General features: G+C 37.0%; 1 protein-coding gene across 5 annotated transcripts in view; it reads left to right on the forward strand.

Moving 5' to 3' along the window:
• Positions 1–17,503, forward strand: part of LOC107708356 (retinoic acid receptor RXR-alpha-A) — a 124,882-nt gene that overhangs the window by 72,504 nt on the left and 34,875 nt on the right. For 3 of the 5 annotated variants that reach the window (XM_016512550.1, XM_016512551.1, XM_016512552.1), the window contains one exon: positions 12,341–12,579. In XM_016512550.1, the coding sequence (XP_016368036.1) occupies positions 12,341–12,579 (239 nt within the window). Of the gene's footprint in view, positions 1–12,340; positions 12,580–13,909; positions 14,177–17,503 lie in introns of those variants that run through there. The other 2 variants (XM_016512554.1, XM_016512553.1) reach the window with 2 other exon arrangements.

Genomic DNA, 17,503 nt, shown 5'->3' on the forward strand with positions numbered 1-17,503 from the left:
GACATTATTAACTTTCTTGATATTTACTTTGAAAGCTGACGCTCGTGATTATGGTAAGGGGCGTTACATTTACGACGTGTGCTTGTGGTGTTCGGCCAATCACAGTGCACTGGGTCAGCTGGCCAATCAGAGCGGACTGCGCTTGTCAAAGGAGGGGGCTTTGTAGAAAACGAAGCGTTTGAGAGAGGCGGGGCATATAGGACCTACAATAATGTACAGTATTTGAAAAATAATGTGTTTTTTGAACATTAAAGCATGTCAACATATTCTGTTACACCAAATACACAAAATAATGATCTTTAAAAAAGCATCATATGACCCCTTTAACAATAAAAAAAAGCCAAATCTTTGTATTTGACAGAGAGTGCAATGAATGATTCATTAAAAGAACCGACTCAGACAAGAGTCATTTGCTTGTGAATCAGACTATATAAATCACGCTATATGGATAGCGTATTAGAAATATGTGTTTTTATGATGTGGTCAGGTCTTAGATGGTATCTGTGAAATCAGAATAACATAAACTGTAACAAGTCATCCAGAGCTACACTGTGTCTTAAGGTGCATATTTTTTTTTTTTACATTGTGGCTGCATTGTTTTGCAAATGAATTATTGTCTCATTCCCCACCCTCCCAAAATTATTACTTCTAAAGAAAGCAGGGACAGAGCTGCATCAAAGTTTCTGATGTTTTTTTGTTTTGTTTTGTGTGAACTCCCCACTGCACAGTTGGCTTCCTTCCACAGTGGACCATTAAATCAAAGCGGCTTTAGTGAAAAGTAAAAATAACATTCTATGAGAATTGGCTTTGTGTTCATAAAGGCGAGGCCGTAAGCGGCATGTATAGTTGTTTAGACAAACTGTGTGCGCACAGGGTTGCATGTTCTGGATTGTGGGTTGGCTCAGGGGGAGACTCGTATCACCTCTGAGTTAAAGAGAACAATTAGGCCATATCAGAGCGGCGTGATGTTTGCAGCGAGGCGAGAGGAGCGATAGCAACTGTAATCTCTTATCTGCCCTCATACTCAGCCAAGTGCGTCTCCTCCACTTTCTCTCCTCTCCTCTAGGTAAACAACATCTCTCGCTTGTACAGTACACCACAAACAAACCGAGAGCCTGACAGCCGAGTTGAGCTCTTAATGATGGCAGTTCTAGAAGCAGATCTGTGAAAATAAGACGTTAGATCCATCAAACTGTGGGTGGCAATTTACCACACTCAGCGATATCCTCTGTGGGCAGTTCAGGGCTTTTTCCCGTGAATACTCATCCAACATTCATTATTTTGTTTTTCTTTTCACTTTATGCACTGTTGTTTTGTGTGTCTTAACGCTTGTTGATTTAGAGGCCCTGGCAAATGCATCATTTGGAGTAGAAACAGAGGAATCGCTGTTCAAACTGCCCTTGGGTCCCGGTACGCTTGCGGTTCCGCTGTCAACTTGCATCTCGTCCGGTAACGATGCTTACGACGAAACTTAAAGGCTCTCTGTCTGTGGGTGTTTCTTCAACTATGGCCACTTTTAGTTCTGTAAACTTTTGAAAAATAAACTTTTAAAACACACTTTTTACCCTATCACTTGTTTAATTTATCCGATAACAATGTCCAACAGACATGATAGGGCAAAAGGGAAAAAAAATTTTTTTAACCATTTTTCTTTTTTTTCTTAAGAAAGTATAACTTGATGTATTGCCTAATAATACATAATTTCTGTTGTAGAAATAATAACTGTAATATTTTAACAAGAATAACATGGCAGACTCTGCTGTCTTACTAAAGCAATCTTTATATCTAGAATTATATATTAGCTATATTATATTACATATATTACATTATATATCCTAAACACACATTTAAATATTTTTAAAGAATATTCCACACTTATCTGCATAATTTGCCAGATTATATTATATTATAGCTTATTACAGCTTGATTAGAAATATATGTATATATTACAAGAAAATAAAAAATATATATATACACACACACACACACAATATATATAAAGTTATATATATATATATAGAAATATATATATAATATAGAAAGTTATATAGACTCAAGTAATTAGATATTTTGCCAAGACAAATGCAAATTTTGTCTATCATTATGTATTTAAAACGCAATTAATTATATTTTTAATATTTTTACTAAAATGACCACTTGATATATTGTGTGTCATTTCCACAATAAAATTTATAATTTCCAGTAAATAATATCATCATATTTTATCTCAAGCTGAGTGCTGTTTCCTTGGTAAGCAAGTATTAAATTTACAAATAACTGTATATATATTTATTTATTTGGACAGTGTTGTGGGAAAGGGATCGTAGTTTTTGAAAAAAAATTGAGAATATTTTTTCACATAATGAAAAGTATGAAGTCATATTAATAATACAATCGTTTTTGATTACTTTTTGTATCATAATTGTAAACAATTTTTATGATGTATTTTTATAGTTAAAGATTGCGAGATGAAAAATTTGTGTGAAACAATGTAAAAAAAATAAAATAAAAATGTACAAAGAGTTGTACCCAAGAAAAACACCCTCTACACAATATTCTTTTCATTATGCCCTGCAGAATCATTGCTTTGTGCCCCATTTTAGATCTCCTGTTTGAGATTGTCTCCTTCTGGGTGGGAAAAAGTTTAAAAGGTCTAAAAGCAACTGCCCACAGTGTCCTACCCAGCATGCCTTTTTGTAGAGGCAGTCTTGCGGTGGCTTCACACTGTCACACGGTATGCTGACAGGTGAGCATATCTCTAGGGTGGGGTGTGAAGGAGCCCCAGGCCCCCCTGTGCAGGAACAGGGGCCTCCTTCACCAGGGTCGCTTTGTGTTCTTCTTGGCTCCGGTCCGCATCCACTCCCAGAGTCAGAGTAAACACATCAGCCGGCTCTATTTACTTCCATTGCTTACACAGCGCGCAGCAGATTAACCTGTTTATACAAACACGTACAGAAAAAAATGGCTGATTAATGCCCGCGCCAGGCCTAGTGTCTTTACGTTCACACGCTGAAAATTTCCACACACCAAACATGGTCTATTTTGCATCCACAACAATAAACAACAGCTGCAGTTTAAGCAGTAATGATAAGAATAACACTAATGATGACTGTCAAAGAGGCGCGATATACATTAAATACTGTATGTCGCTTGTTAGTCGGCGAGTCCCGTCTCTGGCGGCGGGAGCCAGGGCGGCTGTTTGCTCATCACTCCTCTGCTGTTTTTCACTATCCAGAATAGAATCTCCATTTTCTCCAGTTGCCAGTTCTTATTTTAGTCCCTGCATTAATTCAAGCGCCGGCTTGAAAGTTCCTCAGGAAGTTGCTGTGTTTCCCCCCCTCTCCCTCGTCCTTACCTACGAATAGACCTGAGCATTTTCAGAGAGATGCAAATGATATCTGTTTCATCCTGCCGTCAGAGCGCCCACAATCTGTGGGCTTCAAAAAAGCACGACAGCCAGTGCCAAACATCTTTATGAATAATAGATTGTGTGTGCCGCTTCATTTTTTTTTTCTTCTTCTCAAAGGCACTAAAACTTCAACATATTTCAGTGTATTAGTTGAAAGTGTCTGTTCTGCGGACGTCTTGCGAGGGGCTTATTTGCGCCTTTTGTAGTTGTTGTCAAGGGAGACGTGCACTGACCGGGATTTTCCTGGAAAAGTGCTGGAGATTGGCTGCGGAGAGCTCCCTGAAGTATAGTATGGAAAAGCTAGGATGGGATCAGTGCTGCGCCTGTTGGGTTTATAAATCTATTGGGCATTGTTTTAACGTCAGGCAAAGATTGAAGGACCCTACGTTTAACTAATACAATTTGTGGATATTAAAACGTTGGGGGAAAAAATTTAGCAAAGTTGGAGGTTTGAGCTCCATGAATGATTGAATTTTTTTTTGTTTGTTTTTGATTTTGTGTCCATACAATGAAGTCTAGTGTTGTTTGGACCCCATTGCTGTTCAAAATATCTTCTTTTGTGTTCCGCAGAAGAAAGAAAGTCATACAGGTTTGGAACATCATGAAGATTACTGCTCATCCAACAATTTTGTTGACTAGTTTGTGCAAGTGAACGGTGCATTATTGTGCCATCCCAAAGAGAAACAAAATCACTTTCACAGGCTTTTAATTTAAATATTCCCTCCTGGTGGAATGACCTGCCTGACTCAATCTGAGCAGCTGAGTCCTTAGCCATCTTCAAGAATCGGCTAAAAACACATCTCTTCCATCTTTATTTGACCCTCTAACTCTAGCACTCTCTATTCTAATTCTATTCTTCAATTCAAAAAAAAGTCCTCTAACACTGGCTTGCTCTATTCTTTTTCTATTCTATCTGTTTATAACAAAAAATAATTTAAAAAAAACCTTGCTATATGTACTGCGTTAAGCTAACTGAGACTTGTCATAGCACTTGCATATCATTGCTCTTTTGTTGATTTTGATTGCTTCCATTGTCCTCATTTGTAGGTCGCTTTGGATAAAAGCGTCTGCTAAATGACTAAATGTAAATTAAGTTTATTGGTGAAGTAGATTTTACTTGTGTTGTTTTCTAGTTTTTACCCTTTTGCATGAGCACAAAAAGCCGAATAGTGTGCTTTCAATCAGCTTTTTTTTTCTTCCGCTATGGTGTTTATCAAACAATACCAATAACAAGTGTGCAAAAACACAAGTTTTGGGTTCTTTATCTGCTGTTCACTATTGCTTAAAAAATAGTCTGCTCATGAGTGCCACCAATCTAATATAAATTGTTGTTGTTAATTCAAATTAAGTGTTTTTCGCACCAGATATTCATCCTGGCGTTATTTTTTTGGAGAATCCCAATGAACATTGAGGTTTTTAAGATGTTCAAATCAAAAATAATCTAAATTTAATTAAGTAATATAAAACCCTCTCAATCCAATCCATTGCTCTACATGTAGCTGTTTTTGAGTCAAATATTCAGTCTCCCACAAATTAGTCGATTTTGAAAATACATCGTTTTTTACCTCTTTTTTGTGTGTGTGTGTGTTAAACCTAAGGGTGTAACGATTCACTCGTTTTCTCGATGCATCAATTACAAACCCTGACGATGCATATGCATCGATCTTAAAACATGGATTTTGAATCGTGAATCATCGATTTCGGACTTTAATCGATTTAAAACGCTAAGAATCGAATGAATCATGATTTCTATAGTGATTCAATGATTTCAAAATATATACACATTAAATTACTACAAGCACGAATTAATGGAGACCTTGAACAGTGTTCGTGCCCTCGCATCTGTCCTTCACGCGCTCCACTATTTACAGCCTGTGACTGTCACAGGATTGCGCTCGCGCTCAGTTCCTCTCACTGACACATTTTTTGAGTGTGATGTGTGATCTCTCCTTAGTACTCGTGGCCAGTAATGCTAAAGTGAAGTAGTTTTAGTGGTAGTAGTGAAGTAGCAGCCTGTTCATTTAGCAACTCGTAGTGAGTGAATACGCTCATCATCACGACACAAAAATGGACGACACAACAGAAAGCCATTCGCGTAATGCATTTCTCTCGTGGAAATATAAAGACTATTTTACTTATAAATCTGAAAAAGGACATAACATCTCAGCGCAATGCAATGCCTACCTGCAACAAAACTTCTATCAGCATCGAAGGATTCAACGTCTAATCTGAAAAAGCATCTTGAGGGAAGTTGTTCTTGATCTTTGAAAAATTTTATCCAGTAACTCGTTTTTCTATTTTCTCATATTTTGAGTGTTGAATGGTTATCATTACGTTTAATATTTCTAAGAACTTAATTGAAAAATTACAACAACTTCTCCTAGAATTCACACTTTGCATTCAGTTAACAGATCCATACGAATCATGCATGAAATAAAAGTTTATAAAGTCAAACGATAGCTTTGTGTGCTTTACAGATGAACTTGAAGTTTTTATTAATTCGAAATGTTCAAGAATAGATTATCTTTGGCGCGGTAATGCGAGTTCATGATACGATTTGTGAACAGATTATTCTTTTGATTCAATCTTTTAAATGAATCATTTATTTTGTTTAACAAAACTAGTGTGAATGGTTCACATTAAACTGGATAGATCTGGGGTGTGTTAAGCATTTAAATAATCCTGTGAATGCTCTTAAAGAATGCAGAATCAAATCGTTTATCGAATCGAATTTAATTGTGAATCGAATCGAATTGAATCGTTCTGAATTTGCAAAAATCGTTCTTGAATCGAATCAAAAACCTATGAATCGTGAATCGAATCGATTCGCTGTCTACCCAAAGATTCACAGCCCTAGTTAAACCCCTTTATTAGCTGATAGCCACCTGTGGAGAATGATCAGACCTGGCGTTTTCCCTCTCAGGATCTCCATCCTCCTCTCTGGTGTTAGAAGATGAATTATAGAGATGAACAGCTGTTGCAGACTCTCAGCCCTGTGCAGCTCTGCTCCTGTTTTTCATTCATAATGCAGACGCTGCTGTTGCAGATGCCCACTAGCTCTTAGCACCAACAGGACACGCCAGGACCGGTTGGATTCAGACAGTGAGGAAAGGAGAGGATTGTTTTGTCCATGCACACATCAAAGGGATAGTTCACCCCAAAATGAAAATTCTCATCATTTACTCACCCTCATGACTGACTGACTTCTGTGGAACGTAAAAGACATTTTGAAGATTTTTTTTTTGTCTATTTAATGAAAGGGAGATGGAAATGTTTTTCAAAATATATTATTTTCTTCGTCAAAACACATTTGTATCTCCTGAGGCATCCACCTGTAAAGGGTCTTTTCCCACCCGTATGTTTTCCAGACAAATTACAGCTAGCCGTGGCAGTCATTTATGGACTCCGTTTATCGTGCTACAGGAATGCATGCTCACTTTGTTCTTCAGCAGTGATGTAACCGGCCCAGAGCAATAAGTGGAATGAATATGAAACTGTGGTTAAAGCGCCTGTCACAGCAAACCTGTGAAGCGGAGATCAGAAGAATACAAGAGAGGCTCTCCCAACCAATCATACCCATTCAGCTCCTTTCAAGAGCAAACATTAGTCATGTAGTCATCACACCAGCAGGCCCAACATGATAGTGAGCAGGCGTGTGTTTGTGTGTGGTCTTTGGGTATCATGTGACGGAGAACAGGAGATCGCTTTCTTTCCTTTCACCTTTACTCTGTCCCTTCGTTTCTTTCAAAGGGTGTGTAGAGCGCCACCATGGAGCTATAGGATGCCAATTATTGGTGTTTTAATGTGAGGTCTCACAGGAATTCACATTTCATTTACTTATTCATGAATATGCAAATAAATTCCTATAAACATATAAATTCACATAACATAGTGAATATAGTGAATAGTGGATCTAAACAGCACACGTCACTTGGTTTGCTGTGTTGCAAGGTCCAAAGGTGATTATTCCTGCAAAATTTGGAAATATTAAAATCGGGATTTATTTTTCAGGCCTTAAAAAGCCATAGAAATGAGAAAACTTTTGGACAATTCTTATAAAAATAATGGAAATTTATCTAGTCAAAAATTATTTTAATTATGTTTAGATCTAAAGTGTGTCTTTGGTTATATTATAATTTTTTTATTATTCTTATGTAGGCATCACAAATGGCTGATTATTGTAAAATCATGGAAATTGGATATTGAAAAGTTATGGAAATAACATGTCAAATCAAGTATGAATTTTGGTGTGACTGTAAACATGTGACATTATTTTGCATTTATTTCAATAAATTATAGTTTGTACATTTCTATGAATTTGTGCATTTAATTTAGAAATTTCTGATATGCCATTTACTTCTGTTTCAAACCCATGCAGCCTAGTTTAATTTCCTTTCATTTATTGTTATTTATTTATTTATTATTGTAATTTTTTTTATTTAAAACCAACAAAATGAGTTTCCTCCATTTTTGATTCTCAGCCTGGTAAATCTGTAACGTTTAGATCCTCTTTTGGTCAGATGTCTATTTGGGTTGCAGATTCAACAAACTTTTTATATGCAGTAAAAGATGCATTTGCTTGCATACCTGCTTTTTATGCGAATGAATGGAAGTGAATATATTGCAAACCCTTGTCTGACCTCCCCCAACCTCCTTTAAAAGGCTGGGCAACCTGTTGTGCATTACGCAGGGCATCTTTCTCCAATATGTCCTGGAGCTGATGTAGTGAGATAATGATCCTGATTCCTGCTGATTTATTTGCTGGTTTGTACCTGTTAGATGCCTTTGAGGTGATCAGCAGCAGATGACAGCTGTGTTTTGGCATAAGGTGAAGCTTGGAGGGCTGCCACTCTTCTTTAGACTTTGCCAGGGCTGTGTTTTCTGTCTTTACTGCTCTTATCTAATCTAGCTAGCATATTTATCCGGTGAGCTTCAGGTAGCACGGCACCCTGATGGTTTTACAGACGCTTTCTCAGATTGCTTGTAACACATGTTTCTCTTCCCAACCAAACAGGTTAAGACAAAAAATGACAATGGGAAAATAAAAGATGTGCGAGAGACGGGAAAAAAAGAAGTATGTGTACTGTTTTATAGCATAGTGTCCTGTAATGGGATACAGAAATTTAGAAACAGGTTACACTGTAAAAAAAAAAAATCTGTGACATTTACGGTAAAATACCGGCAGCTTCCACAAGCTGAGAAGGGAAATACTAATAGGCCTATATATATATACAGTGGGTACGGAAAGTATTCAGACCCCCTTAAATTTTTCACTCTTAACCCTAATGTACACAACTGATAAGAAGAAAATAAGAAAAAACACCGTTATTTCAATGAAAAAACATAAAATATGAAGTGAGTGTCATGCAGGGAATTCTGGGAGTGTCGGTTTACGTTTTTTCACTGTAAATTATACAATGACTTTTTCTTTTTCACTTCCAAAAACCGTAATTTGAACATTATTTTACTGTAAAATTACATTAAATGTAATTACAGTTATTCACCATATATAGTATGGAAAGTTACTGATAACCAATTAACAGGTTTTTACTGTAGCATTTTTACAGTCTTTTACTGTTAAATCACAATATTTTTTTACATTTCCTTTAGAATCCAAGAAATCAGAAAGCTTAAATTTGGAATGAGTCATGACACTCATTGTTAGCTACATTATTTTCAGTGTTTGTTGTTTTTGCTTTAATTAACATGCTTACTACTGTTTTCGAATGCCAGACTGAGTCTTTTATAAGCGTTCCCAAAGAAACGTATCTAGTTGAGTCAGGCGAACCTGAAACCAGCCCAATAATACAGTGCTTCCAGTTAGTCAACTAGTCATTCAGGCAACCCTGACTAATGTTTTCACATCCCTAGTCTAAATCAACAAGTCTTCTTTTGAACTAAACTTTTTGAATGAAACAAATCTCACAGCAACGTCAACGTGAAAGTCTTTTCTTCTCTTTTCTCTGTCCTTTTTTTTTTTCTTTTTCTCTCTATCCTGTTTTCCACCAGCTGTGCCCCTCTCTGCGGCGGATTAAATAAGAGCCGTCTGTAATCCTGATCTGGCAACCCTAGCCTTCACAGAGGAACACACCACCAACTGGCAGCACAGTATATTTATAATGTGCGCACACACATGAATAGTACTGGACATATGCTGTATATTATAATGCTTTATTTATTTTAGTTTGTTTTTATTGATTTAAAATATTAAAATATTGACAAATATTGAAATATTAAATTTAGTTGATTCACAATATTCTAAAATATTAATATTTTTAATATATTTAAAATATATTTTTTTAATTTGCTCATTTTAGTGTTTAAAAAAGCAGCTTGATGTTTGATGCATCACACCTGGTTAGAATATGGCATCACACTTCCGAACTGACCCTGGATCAGCTGTGTCCCCAGTGTGTTGCAGCTGTCCACTGACAGATTGGCATCAAAGTGTTTCTGAAGCAGACCACCATCTCAGGGGGTCTTATCACCGCACGATAAAACCCTCATTAGACTGAATAATGATTGCGTTACACTTCCATGTGCCAGGAAACCATGTTTTCCTGTTTATGTGACACAGTGATATTAGAGAATTAATTAATCGCTGTTTTTTGGCAATCAGCAGGTGTGAATGTGTATATGAATGCACCGACAGAAGTGTCTCTCTTCGCTGCAGCTAATTTCAGGGTGTTTGCAGGAAGTGCTCCGGAGGAGGCCAGGATGTAGGGGAAGTTTTTGGCGTGGCGGATCTGGCAGGCAGGCAGCCGCTAGTATACCCGCTGACAAGCTCTCTCTCTTATATACTCCATCCGCCCTCCCGAGTGCCTTTTGGCCTGGAATCCTTCACAAGACACTGTGAAGTGACATCAGGCAAGCGGAGACAGAGAGCTCCTGGAAAACACAGACTGGACATGCTGTTTTTCTCAACTGTCACCTAATTGAGTAATACATCATCCGTATTTTGTGCAGCCCCCTTAAACTAGCCTGTTGTGAGTCTCGGGGCTTGCGTAAAGGGATTAAGTCACGAAACGCATGAAACATTTGCATGCATTTTGGTGTTTCTTTGTTCTGTGCTTAGTTTTAATTACAAGTTTTTATTTAGAAAAAATGTTGGTACCGCTTCAACCCTCCAAGATTTACTGTAATGAAATATAGAAGATTCATGGAAGCCTGCAGGTTTGAAATGACAGAGAGAGATAAAGGGAGGAAGAAAGGAAGTGTGAGCTAGATGAAAGTGAGCCAAGAACAAGACAAGGTTAGAGAGAGGGAAATTTAGCAGTCATGGACACAGGAAATATGGCCTTGTCACCCAGGCAAGACTGACAGATGTACCTCCCTCGTCTCTTGATGACAGCTGGCAGCATGACGGACAGGTTCAAGGAGATCGGAGTGGAGAATGGGGCGAGAAGGGAAGCAGAAAATGAGTCTGCGCCTAATCAGATGGCATCCCTAGAGCCTTGACCTTGTATCTCGTTCGCAATCTCTTTCTCGCTCTCTGTTTTCTGAAGCGTTCCCAAAGCCCATAAACATGTACTAGAGTAGGTGTGTTCAGTTAAACTTCCAAGAAGTCCAGTCTCTGCATTTCCTTCCCAGCAATGTTCTGAACAATCAAAGGTGCCAAAATAATCACTGTTCCAGAAATTAGTGAAATTTCTACGAAGGCATTACTTTGAGGCATCAATTTTGTGCTCCCAGTGTAATTTACTAGTTAATTAAAATGCCGTTTCTTTGTGTTTAGGCCTGTTTAGGTTTATTAGAGTATTGTTCTGTTAGTTTTCTATTAGTTAGTCTCCATTTCCCTACTTATGATTTGGTTACTAATAGATTTCTATGATTGTTATTATGCTGCGTTACAAGGTGCAATAGGTACACAATACACAATAGGTAGTTGTCTATTTAGGCAGTTTACGAAGAGGCAGCTCACTAGATTTTTGAACAAATTTTGTATAGCCCTGAAATTAAAAAATTAATATGAACTTCAGGAAAATGCAATGTAAATATTTAACATGACAGCCAAAATACCATATAAAAAGGAATATTAAATCCTAAATAGTGAAAATAGCCTCTCTCTGTGCTTATTTAGCCAGTATAAAATTGCTTAAAAATTAAGTGTACTTTTTTATAGTGATTTTCACTTTGCAGTGAATATGTTTTGACAAACCACAAGTGAGCAAATATTAAACAATTAGTGTAAAATTTTATCTATATATCTATCTATCTATCTATCTATATGCAACTAAACTAGTGTAAAAAATTATAAAATTGTTAGTGTATTTAAAAAATTGTGTAAATTATATAAAATTGCTTAAAAATTGTATTTAAAAATTCTGTAAATGTATAAAAATTTGTTCATTTATTTTTAGCAATTTTATACAGTGATTTTCCCCCCTCTAGACATGGCTCTGAATCAGCTTTGCAGTGGATGTAAAGGTTCAGTGAGCAACCAAAAACAGCTAGTCTGTGGCATAGAAAATCTTTTTTTTTTAAGGGAAAAAGCATTAGATTATAATAAATAGCATCTCCTTTCACTTGAAACCTGCCTGATATGCTCTCTTCAGAAGCTCAGTTTTGCCATGTGGAGGAAAAAATGCTTCTAATTATATTAATTTATGGTAAATGATTCACAATCCACTAATTGGTGACCTCTGCGCTAGATGATAAAGAAGTGCAGTGCACCCATGTGACTGTCTGTCTTTTGTTACTTTCTCAGAATAATCATGCAATGTAAGGTTCAGCAAGCAGGTGAAAAGGTCCCAACAGGGCTTTCTCTCTCTCTCTGTCTGTCTCTCTGGCGTATAAGCTTGTAGCTGCCTGTCTCACGTCTTAATACTTGGAAAGAGGAAATCGTCTCTTTTCTGACGTTTTTTAGCGAATAGCTGCAGACTAAATGTTTGGTAAATGTTCTAATCACTTCCTTCCACTTTCCTCCCACAGACTCCTCGGGACAGATGACGTCCTCTCCTCTTAGCTCACCCACGTCCCACCGGGGGATGCATCCGTCACTGCTGAGCCCGACTTCATTAGGCCCCTCGGGGTCTCTGCACTCCCCCATCAGCACTCTGAGCTCGCCCATGAACGGCCTGGGCTCTCCCTTTTCTGTCATCAGCTCACCCATGGGGCCACATTCCATGGCGTCACCCGGGATGGGCTACGGCCCCAGCATCAGCCCACAGGTAAGGCCACACTCTGAGACCCTCCATTAGAGCTGTATTCAAAGAAGCGCTCGAATCCAGAAATTGTATTTGAGCTTCATAATTAAATATTGTTGTCTCACTCGCTCTCTTTCCAGTACTCTCGCTCAATCTGTCTTTTGTTCCATAAATAGGCCTGCACATCTCTTTGTCATTTAAAAAAAAGGCTCACAATTAAGACATCAAAGCTGGCAGTGTCCTAGTTTTCTTTGAAAGCCTGATCCACAAGAGTGAAATGGTTTTTAAATTCACGTGTATGTGGGGGAAAAAGTGCAGTGTTGTCCTTTTTTTCTCATTGATATTTGTACTGAGGTTTTTCGCCAAGCTTTTCACTCATTTTAAATTATAACATTGTTCATTTCTAGGAAGTTAAAGTGGATTTTGAAGTGAATACATTGAATACAAACTGAAAAAAAAATACTTTCTGAGCTATGTATTAGGTTTATACATCACATAATCCAGTTTAAGGCCCTTTTAATACGTGTTTGATAGCTTGGAGGTCAAGTGTACTTTTTTATAGTGATTTTCACTTTGCAGTGAATATAATGTTTTGACAAACCACAAGTGAGCAAATATTAAACAATTAGTGTAAAATTTTATCTATCTATCTATCTATCTATCTATCTATCTATCTATATGCAACTAAACTAGTGTAAAAAATTATAAAATTGTTAGTGTATTTAAAAAATTGTGTAAATTATATAAAATTGCTTAAAAATTGTATTTAAAAATTCTGTAAATGTATAAAAATTTGTTCATTTATTTTTAGCAATTTTATACAGTGATTTTCCCCCCTCTAGACATGGCTCTGAATCAGCTTTGCAGTGGATGTAAAGGTTCAGTGAGTAACCAAAAACAGCTAGTCTGTGGCATAGAAAATCTTTTTTTTTTAAGGGAAAAAGCATTAGATTATAATAAATAGCATCTCCTTTCACTTGAAACCTGCCTGATATGCTCTCTTCAGAAGCTCAGTTTTGCCATGTGGAGGAAAAAATGCTTCTAATTATATTAATTTATGGTAAATGATTCACAATCCACTAATTGGTGACCTCTGCGCTAGATGATAAAGAAGTGCAGTGCACCCATGTGACTGTCTGTCTTTTGTTACTTTCTCAGAATAATCATGCAATGTAAGGTTCAGCAAGCAGGTGAAAAGGTCCCAACAGGGCTTTCTCTCTCTCTCTGTCTGTCTCTCTGGCGTATAAGCTTGTAGCTGCCTGTCTCACGTCTTAATACTTGGAAAGAGGAAATCGTCTCTTTTCTGACGTTTTTTAGCGAATAGCTGCAGACTAAATGTTTGGTAAATGTTCTAATCACTTCCTTCCACTTTCCTCCCACAGACTCCTCGGGACAGATGACGTCCTCTCCTCTTAGCTCACCCACGTCCCACCGGGGGATGCATCCGTCACTGCTGAGCCCGACTTCATTAGGCCCCTCGGGGTCTCTGCACTCCCCCATCAGCACTCTGAGCTCGCCCATGAACGGCCTGGGCTCTCCCTTTTCTGTCATCAGCTCACCCATGGGGCCACATTCCATGGCGTCACCCGGGATGGGCTACGGCCCCAGCATCAGCCCACAGGTAGGGCCACACTCTGAGACCCTCCATTAGAGCTGTATTCAAAGAAGCGCTCGAATCCAGAAATTGTATTTGAGCTTCATAATTAAATATTGTTGTCTCACTCGCTCTCTTTCCAGTACTCTCGCTCAATCTGTCTTTTGTTCCATAAATAGGCCTGCACATCTCTTTGTCATTTAAAAAAAAGGCTCACAATTAAGACATCAAAGCTGGCAGTGTCCTAGTTTTCTTTGAAAGCCTGATCCACAAGAGTGAAATGGTTTTTAAATTCACGTGTATGTGGGGGAAAAAGTGCAGTGTTGTCCTTTTTTTCTCATTGATATTTGTACTGAGGTTTTTCGCCAAGCTTTTCACTCATTTTAAATTATAACATTGTTCATTTCTAGGAAGTTAAAGTGGATTTTGAAGTGAATACATTGAATACAAACTGAAAAAAAAATACTTTCTGAGCTATGTATTAGGTTTATACATCACATAATCCAGTTTAAGGCCCTTTTAATACGTGTTTGATAGCTTGGAGGTCTATATTGTATTTCTGTAAAATACTGTAAAATTTATTCAAAGGTTCTGTTCTCTAATATGAGGTAAGTTAAGGTTAAAATAGCAATGAAAGATACTTTTACAGCATTCATCAATCTAGTTCATGTTAATTTCTACTTTAATACATACAGTATTATATATTTGTGTGGTGGGTGGGGGGTTAAATATAAATTAAAATTAGAACTATTATGAATAAACATGAATTAACAATGAACTATAGTATAGTTATAGTATAGTTCTATAAAAATGACACTTTTACCAGATATTTCACACAAAAGTGTTGTAGTTGGAAAATTGGAACATTTGAAACCTTTGAACAATGGAAAATTCATCAACACATGACAAAAAACATTGATAAACAATTTTGTTGTGTCTTTAAACTTGCTGTTATTTGGTAGCAACAGTTGTCAGAGTCCAGCCAGCAATCCAAATATCAAATGTATTGGTTCAATACATTAGTTTCCATCTTAGACAGTTTTCAATGAGCCATTCATGATCAATCACATCTGTATCTGAAGCTTCGATTGTCTGTACTGTACAAATGCTGAAATTTTGAGTGCAGATTTGGTTATTGCATTGACTTACAGTAGTTAGAGGTGCCTAGAGAAACCAGTTTCCTCTTTACACAGCACTGTTCATCTCTCTCTCTGGGTGGGAGGCAGTCATAAGGTCTGATGGAAGGTGATTTGAGTCAGACGGCATTTGTCACTTATGTTTAGCACTCGGCTGACTGGCTGTTTTCAGGCCAAGCCGGGTGGAACGGGGTTGCGACTCGGTCCCTCTGTATTTAACCTCAGAGGATCTGGAACAGGCACCCCACTGGCACCAACCGCCCAGCAACACGCTATGCAATTCCACAACATTCGACATACACACGGCAAGAGTCAAGATCAATCATCGTTTTGTTCCCTAAATATTCGTTTCAGAGGTTTAACACCAGCAAATTTAACCACTTGCACTTTTTGAGCGTCATTTTTACATTGGAATCCTTAAAGTTTGCCAACAATGGGCAAGAAAGTTTAATTCACTTATTTAATTTTCACTTTCATAAAGGCCAAATTAACGTAAATTAATAACCATAAAGGATCATTTTTTCTAAATTAAACCATTAATTATTTTATTTGTATTAGAGCTGTCAAATCGATTAATTTTGATGAATCGCATCCAAAATAAACGTTTTATACAATATGTGTACTGTGTATATTTATATGTATATATATATAAATACACACATACTGTACATGCATATATTGGAATATTTAAATGTCTGTATATATTTTTATATTTAGATATGATTTATATTATATGTAAATATATTAAATATATTTACGTATAAATATACACAGTACACACACAAATAATATGTAAACACAAACTTTTATTTTGGATGCGATTATTCGATTTGACAGACCTAATTTGTATATTAAATCACTCTTTTATATATTCACTTTTGTAGTTATTTATGACTTTATTTCTTTTATTTGTATTATTTTTATACTTTCTTTCCTGTGGCATATAAATGCTTAAATGCTCTCGTTAATCTCATTTGTTTTTATTTTACATATATATTTTGTAATATGCCAGCACCTCAGGGTTTTGTCTCAGATTTCAAGTGTTGTACTGGCAGTGTCATGGCACCTACTGAGTGTAAAACAATAGGTTTTTGTTTTGTCTAGTTTAGTGTGTCTGTGTACAGTTCCACATCATAACAGCATCCACCTCTCTAAAACAGCATTCAGCTGGAATGTATTTACAATGCACATTTGTTTGAGTTGGATTGTGGCTTTCATGGATATCTCTCTTTTCTTTTGAAATGTTTGGATTGGCCACACTTGGGGAGGCTGGATTTGACAGAGACGACCCACGGCCATAGCTTCAGTGACTCAGTCTTGCACACACAATCACAAACGTTGTCAGCCGCCTGTAGACCTCAATCCCACCAGCCCTGGCACAGCACAGACTCTGCCATCTCCCAGCAGCTGGCACACATTAGGTAGAACGTGGCTCGGTTTACACTTCCAGTGACAGTCACAGCAGAGACACCGCTCTGTCTGCACAGAAGAATCCCCGAACATTTGCTAGCTCTCAATCCAGCCTAAATGGCTTCTATTGGTTCAGTGTGTAACTGGAAATTGTTACTGGAAAGTCATTATCCATGTTGAGGAAACTACTTTCAAACTTTTTAATCTACTATTATTTTACTAAGTATTTAGATTATACTTTTGGAAAAGTAGTTAGCTATACTACGATAATAACAAGCGATAACTACAGTAAGCTACTTTAAGTGGCCAATATTTCTTATGTATGTATTTATGTATGTATATTTATACATATCATTTAATAAGACACATTTTTAATCAGTCAGTGAATATGTAAGATAGTAACATCTCTACTTTCAATTATATATATCTCGTGGTACTGTCCTGAAGGTGCGTCGAAGACTGACACGGGAGAGAAGAAATTGTTGAATAAAGTCTTTTTTTTTTCTTTTTTTTTCTCGCACAAAAAGTATTCTCAGTTTCATAACATTATGGTTGAACCACTGATGTCACATGGACTTTTTTAAAGGTGTCCTATTATGCTTTTTCACTTTTTGAATTTTAGTCAGTGTGTAGTGTGTATGTTTGGGCATAAAAAAGATCTACAAAGTTACAAACCTCAAAGTCCACTCCAAAGGGAGATATTTCATTTTTTTTAAATCCCTTTTCAAGAACTACAACGAACGGCTCGTTTGGACTACAGCGTTGTTTTCCGGGTTTTGTGATGTCACAAAGCGGCCCATTAGAATAT

This window comes from Sinocyclocheilus rhinocerous, unplaced genomic scaffold (assembly GCF_001515625.1).
Source record: "Sinocyclocheilus rhinocerous isolate Xijiao unplaced genomic scaffold, SAMN03320098_v1.1 scaffold1136, whole genome shotgun sequence".
Taxonomy (NCBI): domain Eukaryota; kingdom Metazoa; phylum Chordata; class Actinopteri; order Cypriniformes; family Cyprinidae; genus Sinocyclocheilus; species Sinocyclocheilus rhinocerous.